The 22352-nt window shown below is 31.3% G+C and overlaps 1 protein-coding gene across 1 annotated transcript in view; it reads left to right on the forward strand.

The window, feature by feature from the left end:
- LOC111624564 (formin-like protein CG32138) overlaps nt 1-17204 on the forward strand; it is a 142236-nt gene extending 125032 nt beyond the window's left edge. The window contains exons 19-27 of the mRNA XM_023367445.1: nt 2258-2344; nt 3374-3442; nt 3526-3606; nt 3723-3852; nt 3929-4101; nt 6050-6151; nt 6237-6359; nt 14549-14654; nt 15204-17204. Of these exons, the coding sequence (XP_023223213.1) occupies nt 2258-2344; nt 3374-3442; nt 3526-3606; nt 3723-3852; nt 3929-4101; nt 6050-6151; nt 6237-6359; nt 14549-14654; nt 15204-15310 (978 nt within the window). The 3' untranslated portion in view covers nt 15311-17204. The remainder of the gene's footprint in view (nt 1-2257; nt 2345-3373; nt 3443-3525; nt 3607-3722; nt 3853-3928; nt 4102-6049; nt 6152-6236; nt 6360-14548; nt 14655-15203) is intronic.
- The last annotated feature ends 5148 nt before the right edge of the window (nt 17205-22352 follow it).

Raw genomic sequence — 22352 nt, forward strand, 5'->3', positions numbered from 1 at the left:
AGCAGTCTACCATTTGGACCCAGGATTGAATCCAAATGGATTGGGGACAAACCCCAGGAATTTTTTGGGGAGTGATATGTTGGGCTTTGTACCTTGCTATGTTGGGCTATCTGGTTCCTCAGTGTGGGCCATAACAGACTTGCTAAAAAGGCCCTGTTAAAAAAAACCAAAAAAAACAGCATCATTTCATAAAAAGAAAGACTATATTTGCAACTTTTCAATCAGATGAAATTTTGAATATCTCTGGATTCTTACTACTACTGCTATTACTAAATTACAATATAAAAGGTCACATATAAGGCTAGATAAATCATTTAAAATATAGGCAAACAAAAATAATAATGTTAACTTTTGTTTAATATTACTAGTGAATATAGTGAATAATACAAGGTGATCTATAAAGATTGTTTGCTTCCCTGAATAAGATTTTTCCTCGATTGCTAAAGCCAAAACACCAGTGTAATATGTCCTATTAATATGCTAAGTCCTCATAGACAAGATATATAACAAATATAGTGAATATATTAATATATTCACTATATTCACTAGTAATATATTTAATATTTCTTAAATTCAAATGTACTGTGTTTCCCCGAAAATAAGACATCCTCTGAAAATAAGACATAGCAGAGGTTTTGCTGAATTGCTAAATATAAGACCTCCCCCTGAAAGTAAGACCTAGCGAAGTTTTTTTTAGTCCTAACGGTCATGGACAGATGGTTGAAAGTGTCCGTTGGTTTTTTGAAAGTACAGCAACTGATTGGTCAGCAGACAATCACACCACAAGGCATGATTTGCATAAGACTATGCCTTGGGAATCACAGATTTGCATAATGTTACGGCTGGTGATTGCTAATTGGTTGGCCGGGAATCACGCCACATGACATTTGCATAATGCTATGGTTCAGTAAGCACTAATTGGTCATCAAGCCCGATGTCGATGCTATAACAAGTTCAAGCGCGAGTGAGAAGTCCACTCCAGCCGGGAACTTTGTAAGTTTACTTCGATTCATGACTTTGGTTTTATTTAAGTTCAGTTCAACACGACCAGTTATATGCCACTCTCGTCTAAGTTTGACTTGGGAATTTTTTTGTTCAAAAATAAATGTGAATTCTTCATGGAAAAATAAGACATCCCCTAAAATAAGACCTAGCACATCTTTCAGAGCAAAAATTAATATAAGACACTGTCTTATTTTCAGGGAAACACAGTAAGAAGTCTGAAAGAAACAGGAGCAATAATGAAAATATTTTGTAACAAAGAAAATGCCAAATAAAACAGTATTTATAAATATGATACTACTACTGATAAAATAGCAGATTATATACTTTGATTCATTAAATAATTTTTTTGAGATGATTTATGTCTTATTATTACATAAACAAATATCACTAAATCTGATAAATTTGTAAAGCCAAACAACTAACGGATTACATCAGGCTACTTTTTTGATATTTAATTAATTATTTAGTAATTAATTAAATATCAAATATAATCGTGGAAAAGTAGCCTGATGTAATCCGGTAGTTGATTGACTTTATTGTTGCATTAAACCTTCATGACTCAGATCATCTAAATATATAAAATTACTTGTCGTGACTGACTGACTGACTGGGTGACTGATTGATTCATCATCCCCCAGGGCAAACCGCTTAACCTAAAAAGGTGAAATTTGGTACACAGTTAGGGTACATCATGGAAACGCACACTAAGAAGGGATTTTTCGAAATTCCCCCGCGTGGGGGAGAGAGAGCATTAAGGCTTAACCTGAAGAACAGCTTCTACTGTACTATTTTAGATGCGATTTTTTATTTACAACTATGTCTTTATTGAATACTTAGGTGTATTAAATTGACAACATTTCAGACATTGTTATAAATATTTTTATATATTTTGATTTTTTAACCAAATGTTCAAACCATTTTAAATTTGAATTTTTTGTTGCATATTGGTTTGATTATAGAACAATTGTAAATTCCAGAAAATTGATCAAATTGAAAACAGTTCATTTGATTCTCAGCAGTAGGTGTTATATAACAATTACTATGGTTGTTGAAATACTGAATATAAATGGTATTCACTTGCAAAATCCACATGGGCGAAGTCGCAGGTAACAGCTAGTTCAAATATAAAATATAGAACTATCATAGTTCAATGTTTGAATGATCAGTATTGTTCTTAAGGTCTGATGTAGTAATAAAATGTAAATCATATTAAAAAATTTTGTATCAAATGTTTCTGATTTTTCTATTGCAGATGACAAAAGTTGAAAGGCTTCCACAGAAATTAAACATTATGAGTTATATAGCAAATTTCTCTGAGAATATTCAGTTGATAACACCGGTATGTATAATATATCATCATCTTCAACTATTCAAAATGATCTTCAATTCACTTAATTAATTAATTTATTTATTACAAGAGATATCTTTAAGCAAATCTAGATATGTAATTATTAATGTTAAATATTTTTTAAGTGATTTGTCTTTTAAACAGATTATATAGAGTGGCCCAAAAGTCAGTTGACAAAGATTTATTTTTAAGAATGATTAAAATCAATATGGAGCAGTTACATGCTATCTGCTTTTCAGGAAAACAACAGAATTTTTAACATCTTATGTAATGGGAAGGACCCTCCTAACCCCAGCAGACAACCCAGAGTCTATAGTGTCCCTTTAAGAGATAATAGATTCAATAGGAACTTGATATATATAGGCTCTACTAAACTGTCCATGGGCATCAGAATGTAGGAACATCAGGCTGATATTCATCACGGGAGAACCTCCACAGCCCTTGCTATTTACATAACAGGCCCAGACATAGTAGCCAACTTTACTCGGGCCAATCTCCTTCTTGCTGCGCCTCCCAATGAACATCTCAAATGGTTAGAGGCTATACACATCTTTAAATTGTCCATCACAACCACATGCATACATTTTAAAGAGGAGATGCTTTTGTCAATGGCCTGACAAGAGTTGATTCACAGCATGCTCTAGCCGCTCATTGTATCCAGGCAGATCAACCCGTTGCTCATGCGCGACGTAAATTTTTTGTAAATCATTTCAAACTCGAGATCAAACTCTTAGTTACACATCATTCATTAATCGAATTCCGATCTAAAAACCATTAGAACCTGATGCAGAGCCCAAAGGGGTTCAAAAATTTTTGTTTTTTTGATGTTACCACACAGTAAATTGATTCTGTGCGCATAATTTTTTAAGTTAGTGTGGTGTGGTGAGTAGTTATTCAACAGAATTACAAATAATAATCAGTTATCTGACTTTTGAGTCCTCCTGTAAATTTATCACATGAAAACATATATTTAATAGCTTTTAAAATCTTAATTAAAGTTTTAATGTGTTAATGTTTTAGCAAGTTCATGCTTTAACTGCTGCTTCAAGATCCATCAAGAATTCTAGAAGAATTAGGAAATTGTTGGAAGTAAGTTTCTGTTTTCATGTTTGTTTTAATAATTAATTGATTTAATTTTTCATAAATTAATTTATATATATGTATGAAATTAGGTAATTTTAGCATTTGGAAACTATATGAATAGTGCTAAACGAGGTCCTGCATATGGTTTCAAGTTGCAAAGTTTAGATATGGTATGTTCCATTTGTTAATAATGTAAATAATAATGGTAATAGTTCATAATGGTTATGAAGGATTATTAAAGTTAATAATTCTTAAATGATTTGCATTGATTTATTATTATTTTTAGCTCGCAGATACTAAATCGGCAGATAGGAAAATTTCCCTTCTACATTACATTGTAGATACGATACATCGGAAATTTCCAGATGTTGCAAGCTTTGATTCAGAACTTAGATTTGTGGAGAAAGCATCATCTGGTAATTCTAATAATAATATAAATGTATTATTTAAATGAGAATAAAATCATTAAGTAATAACATTTTTTTTTTATAGTTTCATTAGAAAATGTTCTGACAGATGTTCAAGAATTAGAGAAAGGAATGGATCTTTGTAAAAAGGAAATGACTCTTCGTGGCGATGCCAAAGATGCAGCAGTGTTACGAGAATTTATATCCACATCAGAAGAAAAATTGAGAAAGCTCAAAGCAGATACTAAAATTGCACAGGTAAAAATTAATTTTTTGAATAAATGAATTATAATTTATTGAAGAATGTTCTGGTCTTTCTGAATCAAAGTGCTTCATGTATAAATTTAAAAAATCAGTAATAAAATTAAAACTTTACATTAATACAGCGCTGTCCAACTGGCGGCCCGCGGGCTGTATACGGCCCGCCAAATAATTTTTACGGCCCGCGAGTACATTTTACTATGAATAAATTTATGTTACTAAATTATTATTATTAATATTAAAATTATTTTACTACCGTGTTTCCCCGAAAATAAGACAGTGTCTTATATTAATTTTTGCTCTGAAAAATGCGCTAGGTCTTATTTTCAGGGAATGTCTTATTTTTCCAGGAAGAAGAATTCACATTTATTATTGAACAAAAAAATTCCCAAGTCGAACTTAGACGAGAGTGACGTATATCCGGTGTGTCGAACTGTCGCCTTTTTATAGCGTCAACATCGGACTCGCTGACCAATTAGTGCTCACTGAACCGTAGCACTATGCAAATGTCATGTGGCGTGATTCCCAGCCGACCAATTAGCCATCACCAACCTTCTTGGCCCCCGAAATGTTTGGTGAAGAAAATATGGCCCGCGGGCTATGATAAGTTGGACAGCGCTGCATTAATATATAAATTATGAACAGTTTTATGCCATAAAAAGTATATAATATTTGAGTAATTATTTTTTAAAATATCAAAACATAATGAAAACTTTTATTTCTGTTTAAACAAAGTAAATCTTTAAGTTGCAGTTGATGATGATCAAACAGCTTTCATGATCAATACATTTGTTGGATACATAGATTAGATTAGATTAGTCATGTAGTAATTTGTTAGCCTCCCACCTGATTTAAACTCAATTCAGACATCACAATTTATCATAGATAGTAGGTATTGGAATATTGTTCTCATTCCTCACTCATACTTGTTATGCCTATCTATAATGGATCATACCTAATCCTTAATGTGCACAATAAGTTGGTTTCAAGTAAACCAAAATTATGTAAGTTGAAACTAATATTTATATGGAAAATGAAACATTCCTGTTCTTATTAACTGATATAAAATAAAATTTCATTTTTTTATCTTCTTTCCTTGTTTATAAAGAAACAATTTCCATCCATTCTCTTTCCATTCCATTTATTATTTCTTGATTCCAAATGTTTCTAATTTGTTTGCTGAGACAGCAATGATTTTATCTCAGTAAAATTTATAACTTGTTAATTTTTATTTAATTCTTTATAAATTTTCTGATACAAAAATGCATCTTAATGCCTATTGCATGAAGTCAAGACAAAACACAAATTTCACTCTTTAAACATGCAAACTGAAAGTAGTAGTGATACAATTACAGTAAATGTGTTGCTTAGTAAAGCTGCTTTGCTAAAAGGCAATTTGGCAACTTTTAATTTAGCCAATACTTCCAAAAATATCATACAAAATTCAATACAACTGCCATGAATAGCAAAATATTTGTAAATACTTTAGCTGTTTATAATTATTACAATTACAAAAACTTTTGCTTGTTTTACTTTACTTCAACTTTAGCTTAAAAGCACTTAAAACTTTAGCTTGTTTAGCTTTGTTTTACTTTAACTTTAGTTTAAAATTACTTTAGCTGTTTACAATTACAAAAATATTTACAAAGTATTTGTAAATATTTTAGCTGAGCTGATGATTCCTATTCTCTAATCTACTCTTAATATTATAATTTTTATAACATCTGCTACATATTTTGCATTATATCTGAGTCAAACTAGAGCAGTGTCAAAGGAGTTGTTGCTTTCAAAAATATAAAGTACTTAAAGTAATTTACAGCAGCTTAACTAAAGCTACTTTACCAGACAATACATCCAATATAATAGTTAACTTTATCCTAAACATTATCAATGAAAATACTGTATTAAACTGAAATTGTGCTAAAAAGTAATTAATATTTTCCAGGAAGCCTATTCAGACTGTGTTGAATACTTTGGAGAAAGTGCGAGAACGCTTGCAGCAAATACTTTCTTTGCTGTATTTGTTCGTTTTAATAAAGCATTTAATGTAAATAAACTTTTCTCTTACCAAAATAATGGCTTTGTAATTAAAAAAAAGTAGGCTTGATATAAACTTATTTTGTCTTATTCAGCAAGCTGCTCAAGAAAATGAACATAGAAGAAAATTACAAGAAGCAGCAGCGAGAGAAGCTCAAAGAAACCCTTCAGAACAGACAGAAAAGAAAAATTTATTAAATTCTAGGAAAAATACACAAGTAAGTTCTATTTTTAAAATATCATGTGTTAAATTTGTAACTAACTTTTTAATGAATGAATAAACAAAGAATTATGATGATTGTATTTTATTTTACTAATCATATCATTATATTTTCTTTGATAGTGTTATACTATTAAAAGTGCATGCATTTACTCATTTGCTTTTTGTCATCTATTCACAATTGATTAAATTAGATCAAGTAAAATTTCAAGACATTTGAAATTGATTTTCAACTAATTTTGGAAAATTGAATAAGGTTCACTTGTGTTTCTTTGCACTATTTAACACAAAAATAGAAACAGTTTGTTAAGATGTATTTTTACAGTTAACAGTTTTGAATGCAACTACAGTATATCAAAAACCATAATTCTTCATCACTTTTACATGCACATCATGTATTGTCTAATATAGAAGTTAATGTGTAAATTAAGTGTTAATCACTCTCAATATCACAGCCAATTAGTTTGCTTCCAAAGCATTTCAAAGAAGCTTGTTGGTCCAATTATATTACTTTAGCATCATCAAAATAAGGTAATTCTGATTAATGAGACAATGAAATGTTTATAACTTGAAGCAATTTTCCAAATAAGTACCAAACAAGTATAAAAGACCTAAATAGAAACAAAAACACCTACACCAACATACCTCAAATTAACACATTTTTACTAATGTTTTGTTCTGCTTATAACAGACATCTTCAGGTATATATAATGCAGAACAAAACGGACAAATTAAAATCAAACAAGTTTTTATGAACAAATTACAAATTCAGTTTAAAATTATTTCTCAAAACAAATAACATCGAGTTTAAAATTATTTCCCAAATAAAGTAAGTTTTTAGTTTAAAATTTTTTTTTATGTAAATAACTAATTTAGTTTAAATTTTCATTTATGTAAGTTCATATCTGCATGGCCTAATGAGATGTATATGAGAAAAACTTTATGAGAATTTAAAGAAAGCACACCTTGCTCTGGATAGTGTGTCTGTTTCTTTGAAATTAATTCCTACTCCATTTTTAAGTGCCTTATAGATTTCAATTGACTCAAGGCATTTAAGATGTGTCCTATTGGGAAACCCTGTGTTGCAATATTGTGTCCTATAAATCATCCTCACATCCAGCATAAGTGGCTAAGGCTGTGGATGAAAGCTTTTTTTTTAATCATATATTCATGTTCTTTCATTCTCATAGCAAGACCCCTCAGAGTTTCCCCAATATATAATAATGTTTATGTCAATTCTGCCATCACACACTGGTGCTGTATAAATACCAGGCGAATAAGAGTCAGATATAGAGTTCTTATTATTTCTTATGAGTAAAAAAAATTGTCTATATGGTAAATAGTTGTTCTGGCAATTTCTCTATAGATTTTAGATAGTGTCTTAATATACATTATTACCATCAGTAGTCTCTCCTATGCATGGGTCTGTTCTCAGGCTGTAGATATTGTTTTGTGAGTGTTTTAACTAGAGAGAGTAATGTCTGTTATAAATAGATGAAAACATTAATAAAAAGTTTAATACTAAGCTCATCCAGAAAGTAAGTACTGTTTGGGTATTAAAAAGATTTGCAGTTTGTTTTCATTTGTATTTTATTACAGAAAAATCTACATACCTTAAACTACTTTTCAATATATTCACCATGTGAATTAAGGCATGCGTCATATCTTGGCACTAATTACAACATACCCACTTCATAGAATTTGGCTGCCTGCGACCTGAACCAGTTCTGGACGTTTATCTTGATCTCATCATCACTTGAAAAGTGGTGGCTGGTAAGAAATTTCATGAGATGAGAAAACAAATGGAAGTCAGATGGAGCTAGGTCTGGACTATAAGGAGGGTGACAGAATTGTTCCCGCAAAATGAATCAGTAGCATCGGTGTTATGCATGCAGTATGTGGTCGCACGTTGTCATGCATGAACACAATGTCAGAGGTCAGCAGTCCATGCGTTTTCTTCTGTATCATGCACCGTAACTTCTTCAATGTCTCACAATAAAAACTGTAGCATTGATTGTTGTGCCTCGTTCCATCCAGTCCACTAACAAAATTCCTTGTCAGTCCTAAAACACAGTGCACATGATTTTTCTTAAAGAAAGAGGTGGCTTTGCTTTCTTGGACTTTGGGGAACCACTATGCCGCCATTCCAGTGACTGTCATTTCATTTCAGGTGTCTTGTAACAAATCCATGTTTTATCGCCTGTGACAATCCTTTTCAAAAAATCATTTCCTTCTGTCGCATAATGCTGTAAAAATTCCAAGGCTGCTCCAATGCATTTCCATTTTTGAGCATCCATTAGTGCTTTCGGTACCCATCACGCACACAATTTTTTGTAGTGCAAATGTTCAGTCACAATTTCGTGTAATAAAGATTGTGAAATGTTTTGAAAAAGCATTGACGAATCAAAAATTATGAATTGCCTATTGGAACGAATTTGTTCATTGATGCAGTGCACCAATTCTTTGGTGATCAATGACGGGCATCCACTGCGCTCCTCATCATGGACATTTTCCCTTTCTTCGTTAAACATCCTAACCCACTTTCTCACCATACCTTCAGTCATTGCATTCTCTCCATAAGTTTCACTTATCTGATGATAAATTTCACAAGGTCAAACATTTCTTGCATTCAAAACTTGATAACGGCTCTTATTTCACAGCTGGCGGGCCGATCGTTTTAAACATGATTGCCAACAAAGAATGACTTCAAATGTTAACGTAATCAAAACAAAATGGCTATGATAATTCGTTCTGGAATTGAAGGAAGTAACTACGCTTGTGCGACTTTTGTGCTGTCAGATGTGCAGGAGATATGTGCAAACAGTACTTACTTTCTTGATCAGCTTAGTAAAATGTAAAAGAAACTAAAAATGTTTTCACTTTTTTGTCATGTCCAATCACCAGGAACAACTATCTTCCACTGTATAGATGACCTTTCTTTAGAGGCTACACCTCTGCAAAAAAATGCAAAACAGTCTAAAAGTTCACAGGTGACAATCCCAGCACAATTAAAAATATAAAATTTTTTTGTAAAAAAGACATTTTATATTTTTAATTGTGCTGTTTTAGACTGTTTTGCATTTTTTTGCAGAGGCATAGCCTCTAAAGAAAGGTCGTCTCTGCAGTGGAAGATAGTTGTTCCTGGTGATTGGACATGATGAAAAAGTGAAGACATTTTTAGTCTCTTTTACGTTTTATTAAATTGTAAATTCGTCAGCCCCTTTTTTACATTTGAGGTATGCTGGTATAGGTGTTTTTGTTTGTGTTTAAACTAATTTATCCCAGTATTGGAAAGGTATTGTAAAAGATCGATTTTAATATTAATATTTGATGCTGTAGCCAAGAAGCTTTGAAAACATTTATCTGGTAATTAATATTCTTAGTTATTGTCATTTGTTTTTGGTGTTGAAGAATCCATATGTTAATTAATATGCTTTCTTACCACACCGGGTTGTATAACTTCACAACCAACAACTGTCTACCCTTAACCATTAACCGGTGCGAAATTCTTTAAAATCGGCGAACGTTTTCGATTCCCCTCCTGGGATCTTCTTCAGGCTTACTTCTTTATATCTTTCGTTATAACCGGATTCTTTAATTCGAATGTTTTTGAAAAAACGTAACGTGCTATTTTTCGAAAAAATTCCGAAAACGGAAGGAATCCACTTGTTATTTCAAATGTAATTTTCTACCAATGGGGAATCATTGTGTGCATTACGTCATAAAACTTGTCTTATAAACTATATTATGATTTATCGTCAATTAAAAATTGCCATGCTGCAGAGAGATTTATTTCTTCTTTGAAATTAATGCATGCGGATTTACGATCGGCTTTAAATATTTCCAGTGCCTCCAAAGTTCTTAGTTGTTCCGTGTGTTGGGTGGTGCGAATAACATGCGCTTCATCGAAGAAAGGTGTGATGTCCGGGTTTGTCGCATACGTAGATAGGGCCGTCGTACACTTATTATGTTCGATGTCTGATTTATGTTCTTTTAATCTTGTGGCCAATGAACGCTTGGTGGATCCGATATACACTAAAGGTCTATCCCATCTGTTATCTTTTAATGGAATACTGTATATCCCTGGCAGCCTATTTGGGTCTGAATTGTCCTTCCCGTTCCTTAATAAACTGTAAATGGTTGGGTTTCTTTTGTATGCAATATTAATTCCTTTTATTTTTGCAATTTTTCCGTACATTGCCTTTAGATGCGGGTTATACGTTATTGGTACCCTCTGTACGTTATCCTCATTTCCATTATTTAGTACCTCTACCTTTTCCTCTGCACCATTCTGCAAACGCCGGTGCTGCTTACATAAACCTTCTATCATATTGTTGTAACCGTGCTCTTTAGCTATCTTCCTAATGTAATTTAATTCTCTTTGGAGGGCTTGGGAGGTGGAAGAATGCGTAAATGCTCTTTCTACTAATGCTCTAAACGCCGCTATCTTGTAAGAGAATGGGTCACAAGATTCGTAAGGTATATACGTTGATATCGCTGTAGGTTTTCTGTATACATAAGTTTGTATCTCCCTTTCTTTCATATCTATGCCAATATCCAAGAAGTGTACTTTATCCTTACTCTGTTGTTCCAGTTCCACTACGAGGCCGTATGGGTTGTTGTTCATAGATTTTATAAAATGATCTATATCTGGCTCATCTTTCCAAAGGATAATTATATCGTCGATATATCTTCTGTACAGGCTGATATTTGGGAGAAAGGAGGGAAGGACTTTACTTTCTAATATCCTGATAACCATTTCGCATAAATCTCCAGATAATGGACTTCCCATTGGCACTCCTCTTCCTTGCTCGTATATGATGTTCTTAAATTGGAATACTGAATTGTAACAAGCCAGATGCGCTAACTCGAGTATGTCGTTGTGCAATGTGGTGTCCTCTATGCTAGAGAGAAGGAAGTCCCTGAGCGCACAAAAACATGGTTCAATTTTTATTGAAGGATATAAGGATCTAAAATCCAATATTGTCGCGCAATCCGGAGTGTCTATCTTCTTAAGTTCTTTTAAAAGCTCCATTGGACTTTCTATTTTGAACTGGTAATCTTTCAAGTGCATGGATAGCCTGTTATGTATTAACTTTTCTAACTTAATGGTGGGAGCTCTCCCTTTGTCTACTATAGGTCTAAGTTGTTGCCCTTGTTTATGCGTCTTAGCAAAGGCGAACAGCTTCGGCACGTCTGGAGCATCTACAATTATGTTCTTCATACCTATGTTCTTGGCTAGTTTCGTATTAGTAAATCGTTTAATTCTTGCTTGCATCTTATCTACCCAGCTTGTTTCCATTTCAGAACACTGAGTTAATGAGAGGTATTCAATTAATCCTTTCTCATATGTCTCTCTTTTCATTAGGACCATTACTTTGGCTTTATCTGCCCTGGTCAAAACAATGTTATTATTCTTTATCCATTTGGAAGCTCTATTCAATTTATGCTTCATCTGTATAACCTCCTTAGATTCCTTCGTGGTACCGATCTTAATTGATGCTAGCCATCTGTAGTACTCTTTTTGGTTATGCGAGAGTCCCTTCAGTAGATTTTCCAAGTCAGGGATGAAAGAGTTACTTGCTTCCTTAGGGGAAGGAGGAGGCACGTATGCTGGACCATACCTCAGTACCTGCTTAACAAAGTCCGGAACTAGTATGTTATCCCAAGTCACGAATGGACAGTTTACCATATTAGATCTTTTAGGTACTTGAAATCGTAAAATCCACTGCATTTTCTGAATATAATGATTTTTCCAGTTGTATCTCAATCTATTATAGATGTTGACTTGTTTTGCATTTTCGACTACCAATAGATTCTGATCTTGTTGAAATAAGGAATCTTCTATACGAATAATCTTGGCAATCAAAGAATATACTTTCCTTCTTGTGAGTCTAATAGCTCTTGTTAAACACATCCATCTCACCTTATTAATAATGGGTTCATTACCAGTGGGAAGGTGCACACAGAAAATTGAAACCCAACCATTTACAGTTTATTAAGGAACGGGAAGGACAATTCAGACCCAAATAGGCTGCCAGGGATATACAGTATTCCATTAAAAGATAACAGATGGGATAGACCTTTAGTGTATATCGGATCCACCAAGCGTTCATTGGCCACAAGATTAAAAGAACATAAATCAGACATCGAACATAATAAGTGTACGACGGCCCTATCTACGTATGCGACAAACTCGGACATCACACCTTTCTTCGATGAAGCGCATGTTATTCGCACCACCCAACACACGGAACAACTAAGAACTTTGGAGGCACTGGAAATATTTAAAGCCGATCGTAAATCCGCATGCATTAATTTCAAAGAAGAAATAAATCTCTCTGCAGCATGGCAATTTTTAATTGACGATAAATCATAATATAGTTTATAAGACAAGTTTTATGACGTAATGCACACAATGATTCCCCATTGGTAGAAAATTACATTTGAAATAACAAGTGGATTCCTTCCGTTTTCGGAATTTTTTCGAAAAATAGCACGTTACGTTTTTTCAAAAACATTCGAATTAAAGAATCCGGTTATAACGAAAGATATAAAGAAGTAAGCCTGAAGAAGATCCCAGGAGGGGAATCGAAAACGTTCGCCGATTTTAAAGAATTTCGCACCGGTTAATGGTTAAGAGTAGACAGTTGTTGGTTGTGAAGAATCCATATGTTCTTCCAAATTTATATAGTTAATGCAAAAGAATGACAAAACACTCATTTCACAATTAAGTACAGTATAGCCATCATAACACATCCAAAATAACAAATTATTTACTATTTTTATACTAATTTAGATCTTCCCCAGTGTTTCAAAATGAACTCTTTATTCAAATATTCTGCTTGTCAAAAACTCTATAAGACAACATTCTAGAGTCCAATTTGTGTGTCGTGTTCATTCTCAAACATTCTGTATTTTAAAAGACAAATTAAATTCTGCAAGTTTGTCGATGCAGAATATTTACATTTCAATAAACTCCTTTGGATTGTAAGTTTTTCATTGTTTTCTAATTTAACTGTTATTAATGCATTAATATATATACAATAAGATATCGCATATCTTAAATTGATAAATTAATAATATACACGTATATAAATTTTAGTAAAATCTACACATACACTATGAAAGCTTGGATTATATATATTATTTGGAACTTTAAGAATAAATTTGTGAAACAGTTATTGTGGTATGTCCATTAATTCAATACTTCAGTAAACTTTCATTCTGCAAGAGACATCTACTAAATGTTGGGCTTCAATTTGAAAAATTGTAGACCTATAAATTCCCACTGTTGTCTGTATGTCTGTCTGTCTTTCCTTAATTTCAAAAACTGAGTTATATAGTTGAAAGACAAGACTAGATATGAAAAGTTTAGGGGAGGAGGCTCCAATTAAACTATATATAAATTTCCAATGCAAATCTGACGTTGTGTTATTTCAATTTAAAAATTTTTTCCTAAATTGTTAGATAGATGACCAGCATGACTCTATTGTTAAAGAAAAAGTATGATGTACTGTACAGGGGTAAGCCACTACTAATTTTAAGATGGAGAGCATATATTTTAAACAAAATAAATTTAAAATGTAATTAAAAATTGCAGCCCAGCATTGTGATGTCGTCAATAAATAATTGCTGGTTCTGAAATAATTTTAAATTATATCTGAAACATTAAAGTGCAATTATTAAATATGGGATGTTTAAAAATCTTTATGAAACAAATATATACAGTTTACCCTCCAATAGCTGCCACCATTTAAAAGTGATATGCATTCCAAAAAATGGGCATCATTTTTTAGCAACATTTCTTTTTGAAATGCTTACAAAATAATCTCCAAACAATGACCATTTTTTTGTTTTCATCAGTATTTGTTGTTTTTAAAAAATTGACTGTATGTTATATTTATGTAAACATGATTTTATTATAAATTAATCATGTTTAACAACAGTATTTTATATATAATAAACATATAAAGTCTAGAGTCATCTTAATAAATAGTGCTTAACAGTAGTTTTTGTTGAAGATTTATTTTATTTAGTATTATTTAATGAGCATAATACAGTTTTTTGTTAATTAAGATTTTTAGAAAGTAAAACTTAAATTATTCCATTCTTTAAATTTAAAATATGAGCTAGNTTATGTTTATATATATATATGAATTATGCAACTTTTAATTTATTTGAAAGGAGGCTGTTATTAATGAACTAAGAAACAAAGCTCGTCAGGTTAAAGAGAAGAGACTCCTTAAACAAGATGAAGTATACAATGGAGCATTAGAGGATATTTTGTTGGGTATGAATTGACTTAAATTCAGTTGATATTAACTCAATTGAAGACAGTAAATTTTATCAAAATTAAGATACTATTTTAGGCTCTATTTTACCAATTTTTGATAATTGAAGTGGTTATTATTATTATTATCCAATAATTACTGAATTATAAATTTAATCCAATTAAAATTAATCACCACTTCTTCTAAGTAACTTTTAAAAACAATATGATATATTTTAATTTTAATCTAAATGTGTTATAGACTATTTGTAGACTGGCCAGATGGCTAAGTCAGTTAAAGCATCAATCTAATGATCTGGGACTGAATTTGGGTGATTGAAAGATCCCCAGAAATTTTTCTGGGGTGGTCTCTCTCAGATACACTTGGTCTTGTCCTTCACTACTCAGCTGTCCTGATGTGGATCTGGCCAAATACATGGGCTGAAAAGAGCCTTTTTATTGCCCATAGGGTAGAGAGACCCAAAAGAATTATTTGTATAAATATATAAATTGTATTGTAGCTATAAATGATGTAAATTTTATATTTATGCAATTTTAACGTACTTGCAGGCCTCAAAAACGAACCTTATAGAAGAGCGGATGCCGTCCGTAGGAGTCAGAGAAGAAAGCAAGAAAATGTGAGACTGTCACGAGGAATGGATGACTTTGATCTATAGAACTGTGAAATATTGGATTACAAAGATTTTCAAAAAACAACGTGCAATGAAAATATAGACATGGTCTGTACTGTAAAAAGTCTTGGCACCTGTAAGATTTATTACGTTGTTTTTTGTAACAAAAAATTACGCCGTGCACAAATTGTGCCTTTTATTAGGCCCTGCATCCATAGGCAGATTTTGGCCTTACCTAGAAAGTGCGTCTTGCACTCCGTGCCTTGAACTTACCCATCCTTTTTACTCTTTATCCATGTACTGACATGAAAATAGAAAATTGCATGGAGTGAACGAGCAATGAGGTTTGCAGTGTTGTACAGTGTTTGCATAGCTTGACCACAAATTTAATTGTTAGACTCGGCAAGTTGCTTCTGTTGTGTGTTTGTGTGTTGACTATTATCTGAGACAAATACAGACTACTATTTTTCCTCTACGGAATGTATGCATATCATGTTTACTGCAGCATAAATATATAGATTTGGCTGCCGTTTGGAATGATAACAATGCATTTATCTGTTACAGAGCCAACAATCTTAAGAAAATTATGGAAATTATATTCGAATGTCTATTTTGACTCCTCTTTGATAAAGATCAATTAAATGTTTATCTGCTTGCTACAGACGTTTGGAAAAAGGATCAAATTATTCAAATATCAAAGCATTGTTAATAATTTTAAAATTGTTAAGAGTGAGATTTTATCCAAATCAATAGATAAAATAAAACGATCTCATCAGTATCTGAACAAAGAAATCTGAAAAACTAGTTAATCATTATCATTGTTACTATTGAAAATCATGTTATTTAATGTAGAAGACATCAAAAGCAACAAATCAATATAACAAGAACTGCAAATTACAGATTTTATCATGTATACATTTTAATATTTTACACAAACAGTTATATTGATATCTAACATCATACAAAAAGAATTTGTATAGATTTTGTTTTGAAATTAAGAATTTTTGGAGACAGTAGAACAAATAATGTCAATATTTAAATTAGTTATTAATTTTGCACCATGGACATGGTATTTAAATAAACCAGACTTCAGAGAAGTTCATCATCAGCAATAAAAATTTTATGTATTTTCATATGCCGTATTTTGAAGGATGATTCGAAACTTAGCAGCAGTTTGAGCTGTAGCATTTTTTATGCTTTGTGTAAATTACACTGATTTTTATTCACATAGATATAAATAATTGTAAAAGAAAAAGTATATATGCTTGAAAATAATTCATTATCCATCCAGAATATTTGATAAAAATGTTTGATATGATTTTATAAGAACTTCAGTGCAATAATTTATTTTTTGAATGGTAACTAACTATTCAAAGTAGAAAAATTGTCCATGTTTCCTTGTCTTTTAAGAAATTTGAGTTTGAGAATAATTTTTCTTTATTTTCTACTTTACATGGATACAATACAACATTCGACAAGTTTTTTTTTTTTTTTTTTAATGTGAAAAGTCATTTCAAACATTTTTAAGATGTCCATGATAATTCTATTTTATCACTTTATATATGCTATAAATTGCAATTTGTTATGGATATACAGCAATTCAGTTTATTGAAATGTAAAAAAAGAAATAGATGTCGATCATGTACAAAATTACATTTCTACTTGTGCCTATCAGGAAACTGAAGGGGACCAATTCATATGCCACATAATAACAAAATGAGTTAGTGAATCTTTCACAAGCAGTGCGGCGTTTTTTTCAGTGCCAGATTTATTTATGTACGTGACAATCAATTGTCATTTCTGGTAAAATATTTTTGTAGGCCTTCTTAAGCTTATAATGTTTTATATATAATTTGTTGAATTTTATACTGTATATTTCCCTGTGAAATTTGTCATTGTAAATCAGTTCATGATTAAATAAATCACTTGTGTTCTTTTATCTGTCATCTTTTGTAATAGAAATACACAATATCCATGTTTCCTCAACATTACATTAATATTTTACTACATAGTAGGAAAGTGCATTGTTTCAATATAACATAATTTATGCATAAAACTGTTAAAAATGTAATTTCTATTGATCTTGTTTCAAAAATAAAAGATACAATAGAATCTGCTTATTATAATTGTGGATATTGCTGTCTGTCATCTAATCTTTATCAGAATTAGCTATCAAAACTATACAATAGACAAAATTTTGAGTTTTAGTTAATCATTTTCAGGTATGAAAAGAAAGCCAAAAAATGCCTATCATAACCCTCAATATACAGGGTGCATAGGAAAGTCCCTTTAACCAGAAAATTCTTGCAAACGGAGAGAGCTACAGCTATGCAAGTGAGGTTACGATATAATAATACATACTTATGTCAATAAAGTTTGATAACATCACACAAAAAACAATGGAAAGACAAACTGTCACACAGTCATGACAAGTTAATGTTGAGTATGTTTGAAAAGTTTGCCATTGCTCATGATACACGGCATTGTTATCAAACTGTATTGACGTATGTATTTTATGCAATAAATTGTGCATATTTCTTCATACCTATGACTATTCCTTTCAAACGTTTACACAAAATGGCGTGCATCGCTTTCGGACATTTTTGGGTATACAGGCGACAATTTATCTTATCTGTGTGAACCACATGTCATTTCATACTAAGCAATTGATGTTCTAAAACTTTCTAATTGGAAAGTTTGCTCTATCTGTTTTTGTTTTGCACTGCCTATCATCCAAATTTTTCCACTAGGGGCACTGCTATTGTTTGCATTAGGTTGGGCATAGTCACTTTACTATACCGTTACCTCACTTGCATAGCTGTAGTTCTCTCCATTTGCAAGAATTTTCCGGTTAAAGGAACTTTCCTATGCACCCTGTATAGTTGATAACAAACACTATAATTCATTATTCTTAAGACCAATTCTTTTAAAACTTTAACTTTGGAATGAATCAACAAAAAAATATTCTCCTATAAAAAAATTTAAGAAAACAGGTGAAAAATGAGGCTTTTGACACTTAAAATAATGAGCCATATGAAACAAACAGTTGTATAGAGATAATGTAATAAATCTGTAGGTAGTTTCAAAATGAAATTTATATCATACCAGTTTTTAATAGATGATAGTATTATGTTTTGAATCTCAATATGATGAAGCAGTTCTAATCATTCAATAAACATTATCTTAATGCTTTATTGTTCTTAATGGCTGTAGCCATATTTAAAAAAGAAAAACCAAAAACATGTACAAGTTGGCAGTACTTTAAAATCATAAATATAAACAACGGTACAGCAATCTTAAACACATTAACTTACCATTTCATATTGCATCTTCCTGTACTTCAAGTACATAGTTCTTAAGCTATTATTTCACCTGGTCATCATTTAATTTGGATGATATAATTTTAGGGCATGTTATAAAAAGTGATTTATCCATTTCTAAGTTATATTTTTCAATATAACAGTACTGAATCTAGTCACGATCACCAGTGAAATTTTACCAAAATTTTGGGGTCCAGAGAGCAAAAAATTTCAAAATTACAGTGTGTGATGACCCATTTATGCATAAATTTGAATACACATAACAAATATTCTGAGTTTTATGTTAGTTTTGAATTTAATAGATATTATTTGTAAGAATGATACTACAATTTGTATGTAATGTAATACTTGTAAGATTCTTTGAGATAATTTAAACAAAAGTAAATTGCTCTAGACATTATTTAAGTTATAATAATAATTATGTAAATATGAAAAAGATAGCCTGACTAAGTGATCTAATTCATAGATGGCAAACCTTTTTGAGTCTAAATGCCATAATAATAAGCATAACTATATTTTAAAATGTTTATGCATGCCATGGTTTTAGACTTCAAATAACAATATTTAAACAGAATATTCTGAGAATATTAAATATCATTGGGTGCATTCCCTGTAAAGTAGCTTGATATGCAACAGGTTATGCCATTCGTTTACTTATCAAACTGTATCACCAGGTAATGTGACTATCATCTTGGAATACAGGTATACCTCGGCTTACGTTGTTTGTCAAAAAAGTATATGGAAAAATAAAAATCAAGTTTAAGTCATTTTATTTGACTTTACGTCTGTCCGCCACAAATATTGAAGTCGTAATATCACTAGAAAAGCATTTAAAGCACATAAAATCATATTAAAATATATACATTTACAAGTATGTGCTGTATTTACAGTACATGCATTCATAAATTTAGATTACTTTTTTCTGTACTATATTAAAAACTAAAATTTATTTGTTTGTAAGCTTAAAATAGATCCTTATTAACCATACATTATTAAAAATGCATTAATAAATAAAATACAGAACCGGAATTGGCAATTTATGGTTTAGCCTAGTGACAAGTAGATTTGGAGACAAATAAATTCGACTTATGTCGTTCTCCTGGAACCAATTACCGACGTAAGGTGAGGTATACCTGTAGTTATATTATTTTTAGAGATGGAAAAAGAGAGAAGAAAACTGCTCCTGCTCTGAATTCTCAGAGATCAAATACTTGTAAACAGAGGTCACACTGTAATTTGTATATCCGCAAAAGATATGAAATGTAACACAATTTAAACAAACAGTGCTTTAATAAAGTTTAATATACATTATTAATATCTTAAATGTTTTCAGGTCCATAAACCCATCTTCAAGCAAAATATTCAAAAAATTTTCTGCCTGTTCAATGAAGTCAACTTGCTTAGTTTGAACATCTGCTCCCAAAATCTCAGTTTACTAAGATAAGTGAGGTTGACTAAAAGAAACAAAAAATATATACAGATATCCTCTGTATAAGTGTAGTTGGGTTCTGAAAAAGTGCCATGTTATGTAAATCTTTGCTGTACAAAACAGACTAGTATAAACATGGGTTGGTTCCAAAGTTAGCAAAAGTATACTATTCTTTTTTGTAATTATGAGAAATATGTTTATTCAAGCAATCAATAATTAACTAACAATCACAATCAAAAGTACTGCAAGTTAATATTAATTTTTTTCTTCACTGCCAAACATCATTAAATGAGGACATTTTCTTCTTGGCAAAATATCATCATGTGAGCTTTTCTATTGACTTTAATCTGAAGGTCATCTATCAGCAACATCTTGATTTTTCTCTACTTTTTTTTCATAAAATCTGATATTTTCATTTGCTTACATTTGTTTAAGAGATCTTTAAAAATTTAATCTATAAAAACAACACAGCAACAGTCTTTCGAGTTTGTTTAGAGCACTATCACCAACTACAGCAACACCTGATTTATACAAAAGCTAGAACAAAGAAAATTTATAGCCAGTTCTCATTAAAGGAAACTATCAATACAAATGATTTGATTTCCAGTATAACCATAACAGATATTACAATTCAAAATGTATTGGTTATCCATTTCTCTAAGTCTTTGCTGTCCAATAATGCACATTATATACAGTCGACCCCCTATAACACGGGTTCCTATAGTTCGGATTCCTATATTACTGCAAAAAAATTGCGACAGTATTCATACAAACATGCTAAAAACACTCATATAATTCGGTAAAACGTCATCGCTGACCCGTGTCACGACAGGATTGGTCGAATCTAGACCAATAGCGGATATTGTACAAACCGTCGAGTTTAAACAAGTAGCGGACCTACTAAAAACCATTTATTATTTAACGTCCATAAAAATTATATTTATATTAATGATGTCTCCAAAGTTCAGTGAATTTTTCACAAAAAAAATAATTTATCAGGTAGCACACGAGTGCCATTCGATGACAAGCTCCATGACGAAAACAAGCTTAAGCAATGGCGTAGTCGAACGGTGCACACTTGGTAAGTAGTCCTACAATTTTTTGTTTATAGCATAGTTTGTATGGATTATTCCCAAAAAATTATATGTATTTTGGAAATGTTAAGTCAAATTAGTCTAGAATCGATTAATTTTATGGAAGAAACCTTTCAAACAGCCGTAGTCCGTAAACTGCATACGTGCCAGGCTGTGATTGGCTGGACTCGTAGAAAATGAATTCATAAAAACCAGAATGTATCTACCGTGTTATAGGGGGTTGACTGTATATTAACCTTTCCATTTTTTTTAACATTGCTTCATTAGATTATAGAACAAGTAGTTAATGAAACAAATAATGGAACAAATAGTGGAACAAATAGTTAATGAAAAAGTGGATTACTATTCAGTGCCAAGTAACAAAAATCAATGCAATGTTGAATATTAGCATCATAAAGTTATTATGCAAAGATGCACAAAATGGAACATTCCATTATCAAACAAAATTCTCCAAAGTCCTTTGGCTCTAACCAGAAGATATTCTTTAAGTAAAATCACAAGAATTAACAAAAGCTGATATGAGAAAATCTGCAATTCTTTCATTTCTGACATTTTGCCTAATTTGTTGATTGAAATTGTATTACGGTTCAATGTAGTCAGTTTTACATATGTAGGGTGCATTACATTGGAACACATAACATAAGCACTTAGTTTGATCTGGATATCTTTGGTCATAGAGATGTTCCATAGTCCTGAAATTTACATTCACCAAATATCGTTTACAAGCATAAAATATGTTGAAAGATATTACTATATGGTATGATTTCTCAGATAAATTAGTATCACTTCCACTTGACAGAAACATATGAAATTAATCTAGTAACATTATTTTCTTAGAATTCTGTTAAAGTGTAGAGCTGGAAAAACAGATTAACTTCATTGCAATAAGACTATTTTTATAAATCAAGACTTCTGTTTATTTTAATAAATTTATATGACATTAATACGGCATAAAATCATATAAGAGCAAGGAGTTCAATTGAAAAAAAAAACAGGCACAGTGAAAAACAAAAGTCTTTATTGAGGAGACTGCGGTATGTAAATGTATATTATGAACAAACAAACTGATGTCTTGTCCTTTTTTTTACTCATATCCTTATATTATTTTGAAAAATTGTTCTCTTAAATCCTATTTTCTTCCTCTCTCACACACACATGCACACCTGAATGCTTCAATACCACTGTTGATGCTAGTCTGAAGAAATATCTCATTTGATTGTCATTGCTAATAATGGTACAAGAAA

Source organism: Centruroides sculpturatus, unplaced genomic scaffold (assembly GCF_000671375.1).
Source record: "Centruroides sculpturatus isolate CEXI.00-Female unplaced genomic scaffold, Cexi_2.0 scaffold15, whole genome shotgun sequence".
NCBI classification, from domain to species: Eukaryota; Metazoa; Arthropoda; class Arachnida; order Scorpiones; family Buthidae; genus Centruroides; species Centruroides sculpturatus.